The following is a 10,611-nucleotide window of genomic DNA, read 5'->3' as shown; positions in this document are numbered from 1 at the left end:
ACTGAACCCCAGGGCTTTCTCACGTTAAACACCACTGTGGTTTGGTTTGGTTTTTCCAAATGCATCCAGCATTGGTTCCTTCCCTCACCCTTCCTTGAAATGAGAGAGAAGGGTGGGGTAGGGCTTGGGGAGACAGGTCCACAGAGATGCCAAAGCAAGGTGTTGACAACCTAATCCCACAGAAGTAGAAGCATCTTCTACCATCTTTAAGTGACGCTCTAAGACAGACGTGATGCTCAAGACCTAGTGTTCCCGGTTTTCCCCCTTGCACACACTGGCTCTTCTCCCATTACCCTAGAGCCTATACCTATAGCTTGCAGCACCTCAAGAGGTGACAGCTAATCTGAAGCACTGAGGGTTTCACTTTCTACCTGTGCTACCTGAGGACCCCGGGGTTCTACCATCTTTAAGTGACGCTCTAAGACAGACGTGATGCTCAAGACCTAGTGTTCCCGGTTTTCCCCCTTGCACACACTGGCTCTTCTCCCATTACCCTAGAGCCTATACCTATAGCTTGCAGCACCTCAAGAGGTCACAGCTAATCTGAAGCACTGAGGGTTTCGCTTTCTACCTGTGCTACCTGAGGACCTGGGCTGGCTGAGACTGCTGTTTTGTTTGCCTTGGCAACCTGCCATGGGCAGTCAAGCAGGGCCCCAGCATCTGGGCATCGCTTAGGGCTTGTTGGAAGTCCTTCTCCCCCAAACTGAGCTCACAAAGCAACATGAGGTCCTGCCCATACTAGAACCAAGGTCTCATTGACCCCAGAGCTGCAAAGGCACTTGAGACCCACCTAGTCAAGCATTTCCCAAAGCATGTAACTCAAGCACCGGTTTTTTTAGGACAGTGAACAGGTTTTACCCAAAAAGTGTCTCAAAATCAAGGGAATTGGTAAAATAGTGGATTCAAAATATATTAAGATTCTTTTCTCAGAACCTAATCTCCAAGAAGGTAGAGTTTCCCCAATTCCTCTGTATGATTCTTAGCTGAGCCTCATCTGCGATGTAGAAATAACAATGCCCATCCTGGAGAACTGCAATAAAGGCGAGTGAGACCATGAGCTCACAAAGATTCAGTACTGCGTCTCACATAGCAGGTGTTTGCAAATCTTAGTTCCCTTCTCCTTCCCCTCTGCCTTTCATTTGTCTTTCAAAATTTCTCTTAGGCTCAGTAAATGACCCTATGTACAACCTTCTGTGAAATTACTTGTTTTTTTTAACAAATATTTTTTATTGATTTCAGAGAGGAAGGGAAAGGGAGAGATAGAAACATCAATGATGAAGGAGAATCATTGATTGGCTGCCTCCTGCAGGCCCCCCCTGGGGATCGAGCCCACATGCACCCTGACTGAAAATTGAACCGTGACCTCCTGGTTCATAGGTCGATGCTCAACCACTGAGTCATTTTGGCTGCGCCTGTGAAATTATTTGAAACTGATTTCCTGGGCTCTGGATGACATCGTGGTAATTATGTGTGAACTGAGAGCTCCTCCCCAGCTCACCTGGTAGGAATACAGTACCCACGACACACTGCAAGTGGGAGTCCTGCTCTCAGGTCTTGAGTGGCAGCTTCACCTCCTCCTGAATCACCAAGGAACAGATGGAGCCCCAAGTTAAAAACACACAGCACAGATTCATAATCACAGAGAGGGAACTTGACAGCCAGCTCAGTGGAAGAAGCACTAGACTAGAAGTCAGAGGTTGTCAACTGGCTATTCACCACCTCAAGGTCTGCACTTCCTCGGCTGTTAGGCACAGGGGTGTGGCAGGTGATCCCTACATACACTTCACCTAATCCATGTGGATCCCCATTTTAAAGGTGACTCACTGTGGCCTAAGCACAAGTCCGAGAAGCACAGTCCACACACCCAAAATTATTTTATTGAGAATAGAGCAATGTACACTAAAATACACATTATAGCACATTAGAAAGACTCAAGTTTTACAAATTTCACATTCACAATATAATTCACTTTTTGCTCTGAGGCACGCAGGGAACATTGGGAGGGGGACAGATAAGGTATAGGCAGGAGACACAGACCTAATGGGCCAACAGTGAGTCCTTCCCCCAAAAAGAGCTTCTCTGTGACTTGACCGTATTTCTAGAAGCTCTGGGAGAGAGAGAGGCAAAGTTCAGGGACACGGTGGCCCCGCTGCCCATTCTCTCTCTGGTTCATAGAATTTCTATGGCAACACTAAGCTACTTTTCGATGCTACAGAGACAATAGGCACAGACATGCTTGCTGCTTGACACAGTCGCTGCAGGGAAGAAACATCTGCATAGCATATGTTTCAAGGGACCTGGCATATATGGCATACTGTTCTTAATATGTTTGCTCACCTTCTTAGCACTATGTGTTTTAACCAGCATCACCTCTCCGAGAAAGATTGTTTCCCCAGGTGGGGATTTTTCCCTGGAGTTAGGAATTAACAGGACTAAGGAAGGGAATAAATCAGTAAAACCCCTTAACTAAGTACCAATCGAGTAGTTAATCACCTTAACTACGAACAATCACGCTTAAGCTACATAATCTTTACTTAGGATAATCTCCTTCAGTTACTTCCTTGTAGCTTAACAGAACAGTAGAGTAGTGACCTTGGAATGGAGATAACAAATGCCCTAACCTTTGGAATAGAATGAATAGGATTAAAATCAAATGGTATAAATACAGATATAACAGAATGAAGAGAGAACCTACTAGAGAACCTGGCGGGAGAACCTGGCTAGAGAAGCTGGCTAGGCTGCTGATCAACTGAACACTGTCTCCGTGCCATTCCTTCTTCGCCGACTCCGTCCACACCTTTGGGAACCCCTGGACCTGCTGGGACTGCACCCCAACAGACATGGGAGCCATTTGGCCAGAAAAACCCACCTGGGGATCCCTATGGATTCAGACAGCTCTCTCTGTTCCATGAAAGTCACTTTCTTACCCACTGTCCAAAAGATGATTTTTTTCAAAACTTTACATCCTGAAAAGTTTCAAACTTCCTCATCAATAGAATAGTACAACCAAGTCCCATGGTTAATTAGAGGGAAGCAAGTGATAGGACCAAGTTCAGTTTCCATTAACAGCCACGCGATCTAAGTGAACCTTGGAGAAAGCCCTTCTCCCCAAACCTGAGTTTCCCACTCTGCTCCATAACCATGCTTTGCTTTCTGGATCTGTCTGGTGCTAGGAGAAGGCTAAAACCGGGGAGGGTGGCAACCCAGAATCCGGATGTCAGGCTGGTGAATAAAGCTCTTTTCTGCCTGAGGCGTCTTTTAGATGGAAGGTGATGAAACGCTCAGTCTCTGGAATGAGGTTTCTCTGGCACGTTGAGTCCTAAAGGACCATCACAACGATCGCACAGGTTTCTGTAAGCGATGCATAAACTGCCAGGGTGATGCTGACAATGAAGAAAATAAAGAGCCCTTTTATTTTGGCAACACAGAGAAATGGCCTCTCTAGATAGATTGGGGGAGGGGGTGTGAGGTGTCTAACAATGATTTCCAGCATGTTGGAAAGTCTGCTCCCTCCTCTCCTGTGAAAGCAGGGCGAGGTTTTCCGCCTCCCATTCTGTGTGATTCCAGGAGAGAAGGAATTGTGGCTCTTGGATGAGCTTTGTTCCCAGCTCATCACAATGGCCACCATCTGAAAAGAGTTACTTCAGCCAGGCCCCCTCACCACTGACTACAAGAGGAAGGCAGTCTGTCTGCTCTGTGACAGTCTTCTCCTGGAGCTCCTCTCCCACCTCGTCTTCCAACTCTTCTGTTAGTGGTGGACACTATTCCTGGGAGAGGGGCTCAAGAGTTCTCTGTGGTGCTCGTTTCTTGCTTATCTCTGCATGGCAAAGTGCAGTTCATCATGAAATGAATCACACACAGGCACGAAAGAAAAAGTTGCAAATAAATTCACAGCTAACAGCTTATCACATGGAGGGAGAAGGGGGTGATTTTTATTTTCTTCTTTGTGCTTTTCTGAATTTTCCAAAGTTTTAATAATAATTTTTGTTCTTGTTTTAAGCAACCAAATTGTTCCTTTCTTATCAAATATCAGGCCAGGCTACCACAAAATTGTGATCCATCCTGGTCCCATGACTTCAGAAAGTGAGGCGTGCAAACATCTGTGCCAACTCTGGTTCGCTAACCTTGCCCTGTGCAATGAGCTTCTTCAAGCACAGCTCTGCGCATCTGGGTCAGCCACTCCCAAATATGACTCGGGTGTCCTTAAGGATGCTCAGTGGGAGGGAGGGAGGTAAGGCAGCTGCCTGACAGTTGGAGGCAGTTGACTGACTCAGCCTCCATCTGGGCTGAAGTTGTCTTGTTCTCTGGCTCAGGAACCAGGGTGATATTCCTCACAGCATTTCTTAGACAGAAATTCACAAACATATGTCTAGTTGGTAGGTGCCTTTTAATCTTCACATCAAATGTGGCCAGGAAGCTAAGCAGTTTCCTAGGAACTCAAGAGTCCTATGGCTTCTGCAGGAACTTGTTTCCAGCATGGTGAAGGTCGTGTATGAGAGGACAGGCTCTTTTCCCAGCTCTATCCTCAGGCCCTCTCCCAATCTCAGCTGTAGACAGAGCCCTCCCCTCTGCCTCTTCCCACCCTCCTCTAACTCATCGCCACAATGGGCTCCACAGACAATAGATCTGTCTTCCCAGACTGGAGTTGGGGGGAGGGCAGGAGGTTGTTGGCTAGTGTAGCCCTCCGCCCCTTGCCTTTCTCTGTCCAAGCCATCCTGAAGGAAGGGACTGGAGAGGGTGGCCTCTCCTCCTGAGGCTTGGGTGGCCTCTGGCACATGCTTAGTAATGCCTTCAGCTCCACCCTGAAGTTCTCGTTAAGCCAGCAGTAGATGAAGGGGTTGTAGCAGGTGCTGCTCATGGCAAACCAATGGAAGGCGAAGTAGAGGGCATTGTTGGTATGGATGACCTTGCTGGACAGGAGGAGGACGTAGCAGTTGAGGGGGAACCAGCAGAGGGCAAAGAGGACCACCACCAGCATCAGCATCTTGATGGTTTTCTTCTTCTTGCGCCGCAGGGCCAGGTACTGCTCCGTGGTCACGTCGCCGATTGTGTTGCCCAACCACAGCTTCTTCGCTACACGGGCATAGGCTACAGAGATGATGAGGAGGGGTAGGATGTAAAGCAGGATGAAGGTGGCCAAGTCCAGGTACTTCCAGAAGAGGTCAGCTGGCTCAGGAAAGTCTGGCAGGCATAGGGAGCGAACAATGTCCTCACTGGAGGCAAGGGGAGAGAGAGAGACACAGAGACACAGGGAGACAGAGAGAAGGAAAGTGTGCAATTAGTCTAGAAAGGCCTCGGCCCAAGAAGCACTAGCCTGCTGGTACATCCATCTGTTATAGCACTTTTAATGCTCCAGCCTAATTATCTGATTACATTTCCAACTTTCCCACTAGGTTGGGAGTTCTATAAAGATAAGGAATATACCTGGATCTCTCTGTGTCCTCTTAACTTTGCATTTTCCCTAGCTCATAATAGAAACCCAATAAATATCTGTTCAATGAATGAATGCAACACTGGTGTTCCTCATCTTAGACCTAACTCATCCTGGGAGCACAGTGTATTCAAGAATTCCCCATTATACTACCTATTGCCATTCCAGAAGGAAACTAAGAAATGGGCCAAAGACATGATGGGTCTTGATACTATGAGTGGCAATCCCAGAATAACATACTTATTTTCTATGTAATATACCCAGCCTTCTTCAAACTTTTTAAGGATATCCATGTGTATTGAAAAATCCAGAGCTACTGTGTTAAAGATAATGACTGCTGAATAAGGAGGCATAAGCCACTCATATGGGGGCAGCAGACAGCTCTCTAGGTATCCAAGCTCCCACTTTGGGGAAGTAAAAATCATAGGGCCATTTTGAAGGTACTATTTCAATATAGTCACACAAAGGAAGTGAAGTCACAAGATTTATTGCTTACAGATTTCAGAACAGAGGTGCAATGAGCTGGAGGAAGGACAGTCCTCCATCCTAAGTCTTCAGTGAGCAGGAGACAAAGAGCAGGGTAGCAAGCACCAATTACTTATTATAAGGTGGCTGAGGCAGTGGTCACTAATAGTTTGCTCAACTTTGAGGGGTCATGTAAAAAGGTGCCCCAGACTTCTGGTCAAGATGGTGATGTAGGTAAACATGGTACTCGCCTCCTCCCCAAACCACATCAAAATTACAACTAAACTACAGAACAACCATCATTCAGGACTGCCTGGAAGCAAGCTAAATGGAAGTCCTACAACTACAAAATTAAAGAAGCCACATCAAGTCTGGTAGGAGGGGCAGAGGTGCAGAAGGGCTGGTCCCATACCCATGTGTGTCAGATAAAAATCAGGAGGGTAGCTGGGCTGTGGAGGTCCTCCCTGAGAAGCAAGGGGTCCCAGGCCCACACCAGGTCCCCCAGCTCAGGGTTCTAGTGCCACAAAGTGAAGTACCCATAACTTCTGAATATAAAAACCAATGTGCATTGAGGAGGGAGACTGAGGCTGCTGGCATCTCACACAGTTCCTCTTAAAAAGCCTGTGCATGAACTTACTTGGACTAATTCCCTCTGAGCTCCAGTGCAGGGGCAACTTGAAAGACATACGGGGAGGAACTGAATTGTCTCACATCAGGGCAAGCCAGAGGGGCACCCTTTTCTCAGACAGAAGTGCAGGCAGTAGCCATTGTTCCTTTGATGAGCCCTTCACCTACAGAGCTGGCAGATGAGACTCCAGCAACCTGGATCACACTGTTTATCCCACCCTGGTGATTCCTAAGGCCCTTTTCCACTCAATTTTTGGGCCCACCCAAGCTGTTTCCAGGGCTTTACAATAAAATGGCCTGTCTTGGTTCAGGCTTCAGATTTTCCTAAAATCTCTCAAACAAGCAGCATCTGGCCCCAGCAAGTCCCATACCTCTCACTAAATGGCCTCATGCCTGGCTCTAGCAGCAGCTTGGCCTTGCCTGGGCACCTCCAAGCCCAGCACAAGAAGCAGCCATCTGCAGATTGTTTTGTAGCTAATGCCTAGTGGCCTCAGGCAGAACACAGGCAGTGGCTGACCTTGGCCTGCACCTCCCAGGAGGCCCCAGATCCAGCACACCCAGTGAACAGCTTCAGACCACATCACCCAACCACTTTCACAAGTGACCCACTCAAGGGGTGGACTCAGTGAATAGCAGAGCCCCACGGAAGTAAGTCTTGCTCTATGTGGTGTGTCCCTGCACAGCTGATCCTCCAAGGTGGTTGGAGGTCAGTGGTCACAGCCAGTCTTTGCAGCTGACCAGCCTGAGTAATTCCCTCCCATTGACATGCCAACAGCAATCAAGACTCAATTACAACAGAAGGGTTACAGCCCACATTGGGGGGTGTAGACATTAATATAGTTGTGAGAGGGAAGCATTTCACACTTACACTTGGGCTGTGCCACTGGACCCTACAGGATACCTACTACCTTAGGCCATACTACCAAGCCTAGCAGACATAGCAGCTCAACCTAATACATAGAAACAAACACAAAGAGACGGCCCAAATGAGGAGAAAAGAAACATGTCCCACATAAAAGAGTGGAACAAAACTCCATTAGAAAAAGAACTAAAAATGGAGAGAAAGCAATCGCTAGATGCAGAGTTCAAAACACTGGTTATAAGAATGCTCAATGAACTTAGTGAGGACCTTAGCAGCATAAAAAAAGAACTAATCAGAACGCACTAACTGAAATAAAGAATAACTTAAAGGGAATCTAAATAGAGTAAGGGAGACCAAGAATCAAACCATCAATTGGGAATATGAGGAAGCAAAAAACACCCAATCAGAACAGCAAAAAGAAAAAAAGAATAAAAAAATAAAAAATGATGATAGTGTAAGGATCCCCTGAGACAGGGTGCTGAAAGGAGAAGAGACAGAGCAAGAAATTGTAAACCTATTTGAAAAAATAATGACAGAAAACTTCCCTAACTTGGTGAAGGAAACAGACATACAAGTCCAGGAAGCACAGAGAGTCCCAAACAAGATGATACTAAAGAGGCCCACATCAAGACACATAATTAAAATGCAAAAAGTTAAAGAGAAAATATTAAAAGCAGCAAGTGAAAAGCAGTTAGTTACCTATAAGGGAGCTTCCATAAGACCGTCAGTTGATTTCTCAAAAGAAACTTTGCAGGCCAGAAAGGAATGGCAAGAAATATTCAAACTGATGAAAAGCAAGTATCTACAACCAAGATTACTCTATCTTGCAAAGCTATCATTTAGATTCGATGGGCATATAGAGCTTACCAGACAAGAAAAGCTAAAGAAGTTCATCACCACTAAACCAGTATTATATGAAATGTTGTAGGGTCTTCTCAAAGAAGAAGATAAAAAAATATGAACAATAAAATGGCAATAATTATATTCTATCAACAATTGAATCTACAAACAAAATGAACAAACAAAAAGACTCATAGATACAGAGAACTTTTTGTTGGTTGAAAGATGCGAGGGGTGGGGGGGGGAGAAAAGAGAGGGCAGGAAGAGATTAACCAAAGAACTTATATGCATACTAGAGGCCTGGTGTACAAAATTCATGCACAGGTAGGGTCCCTAGGCCTGGCCATGATCAGGGTGGATCAGGGCTTTCCAGTTGCCAGCCGGGACCTTCCTTTGTTCCATGCCACCCCCTGGTAGTCAGCACATGTCATAGTGAGTGATCGAACTCCAGGTCTCCTGGTCGAACTCTCAAGGGGAAAATTTGCATAGGAGGCTTTTATATAGAGAGATATGCATAATCCATGAATGCAGACAATAGTGGGGTGAAGGCCTAGGGGGTTAGGGGTGGAGGAGGTCAATGGGGGGGAAAGGGGGACATCTGTAATACTTTCAACAATAAAGATAAATTTTTAAAAATAAAATCCTATATAATAAAGAGCTAATAAGCTAATTAGACCAAACCACAAAACAACCATCTGGATGACCTTCTGGATGAAGCAGGGGCTGGGAGGGCCGGCTGAGGCTGTGAGGGCTGGCCGAGGCAGCCGGGGCTGTGAGCACTAAACCCCTTGCACGAATTTCGTGCATTGGGCCTCTAGTATAAAAATAAATAAAAAGGTGCCCTGGGAAATGCAAGGCAGGAACTTGTGGTGGGATCCTAAGCTCAGGTCCTTATCTAAATGTCCAGACTCAGTGTGATCAGGGTTGTCAGACTGTAAAATATCTAGGCAGCAACTCAAAATGGCCATTTTTCTCATCACACCTTGTGGCCTGCTGCTCTTGTTATATAGGCTGGTAGTCATCACTAGTGGAAGAGAGAACTCTGTTTGCTTTTGTTAGAAGAAGAAAAAAACAAAACAAAAAACATCCCTCCATGTGTGAAGGCAGATGGGGAGTTTGAGTGCTGGGGGTTTGGGCATGTGACCCCCTCTGATATCCTAGCATTCGGGGGGGAGCTTTTTAAGTTGGTTGAAATCGGCCTTCAGAGTTTACTCTCTTGACCCTGCTTATGTCACTGGAGTGTGACAGCACCTGGGGCAGCACATGGCTACTCTAGGACATGCCAGCACCGCACCCCCTGGATCCTCTTAGATCCCCTTTACCTGTCTAGAGTGCCAGACCCTCAGCTCCTGGCTGCCCCCTAAGAAGCAGCTGGTAACCAAAACCGGTTTGGGTCAGTGGATAGAGCGTCGGCCTGCGGACTGAAGGGTCCCGGGTTTGATTCTGGTCAGGGGCATGTGCCTGGGTTGCGGGCACATCCCCGGTGGGGGATGTGCAGGAGGCAGCTGGTCGATGTTTCTCTCTCATCGATGTTTCTGGCACTCTGTCTCTCTCCCTTCCTCTCTGTAAAAAATCAATAAAATATATTAAAAAAAAAAAAAAAAGAAGAAGCACCTGGCACCTGTGACCTTCCTAGGTGCCTAGGCCTACCCGGGACTGCTGAAGATACTCCCTACAGATCTGTTAAGATCCAGATGTGGCTAGGAGTTCCTGTTTTCCCAAGGGAAGCCTAGAATAAGAAAACCCAGCTCCAGTTGCCTCAAGACTGGCAAACTCTGTTACCAGAGCTCCCTGTGGAGCAGGCTACCTTTTCCCCTCAAATCCCACCCTTCCCCAAGCTCCCCCATTTGCTGCCCTGCCTAACGGGGTCTGTTTCTGAGGAACCTCATGTAAAACAATTACTGAACTGACAAAAATCACTCCAAGCCCATTCATTCATTCATTCACTCATTCAGTCAATGGCTGTTGAGGGCTTGTTATGTGGAAACAGTAAGTTAGGTGCTAGGAAGACCAAGGAAGCAAAATAAAAAATGGGGCCAGCTCTCCCCAACTTTACAATCTAATGGGGGCAATCGCCTTTATAAACTAGTAGCACAATCAAGTGCTTACATTTTAAACACTGAGTGCTTTGAAAGGAATTCTCATTCCGTGAGAGCATACGGCAAAGAAACCTGAATGGGCACCCTGCCTCAGACACATACATGTTTGGTTTGTAGGCTGTGCAAGAGAATTTAAACACCACCATTTAAACACGGCCTGGGTGACTGACTAGTAAAGCTCAGTCTCCGAGAGTACATGCTCCCAGGGACAGACGCTAATCAACATTGCCTTGGCCTTGTAAACTGCACAGAGACTAAGGAGGAAATGGAAGGAAAGATGAGAAGAA

General features: G+C 46.5%; 1 protein-coding gene across 1 annotated transcript in view; it reads right to left on the bottom strand.

Moving 5' to 3' along the window:
• Positions 1-2,605: 2,605 nt before the first annotated feature.
• GPR83 (G protein-coupled receptor 83) overlaps positions 2,606-10,611 on the bottom strand; it is a gene marked incomplete at its 5' end in the record, with an annotated part of 15,714 nt that continues 7,708 nt past the window's right edge. The window contains one exon of the mRNA XM_006766884.2: positions 2,606-5,213. Within this exon, the coding sequence (XP_006766947.1) occupies positions 4,589-5,213 (625 nt within the window). The remainder of the gene's footprint in view (positions 5,214-10,611) is intronic.

The sequence above is a fragment of the Myotis davidii genome, unplaced genomic scaffold (assembly GCF_000327345.1).
Source record: "Myotis davidii unplaced genomic scaffold, ASM32734v1 scaffold641, whole genome shotgun sequence".
Classification (NCBI taxonomy): domain Eukaryota; kingdom Metazoa; phylum Chordata; class Mammalia; order Chiroptera; family Vespertilionidae; genus Myotis; species Myotis davidii.
Note: the sequence above shows the minus strand (reverse complement) of the source record. Positions and strands in the feature narration are given on the sequence as shown.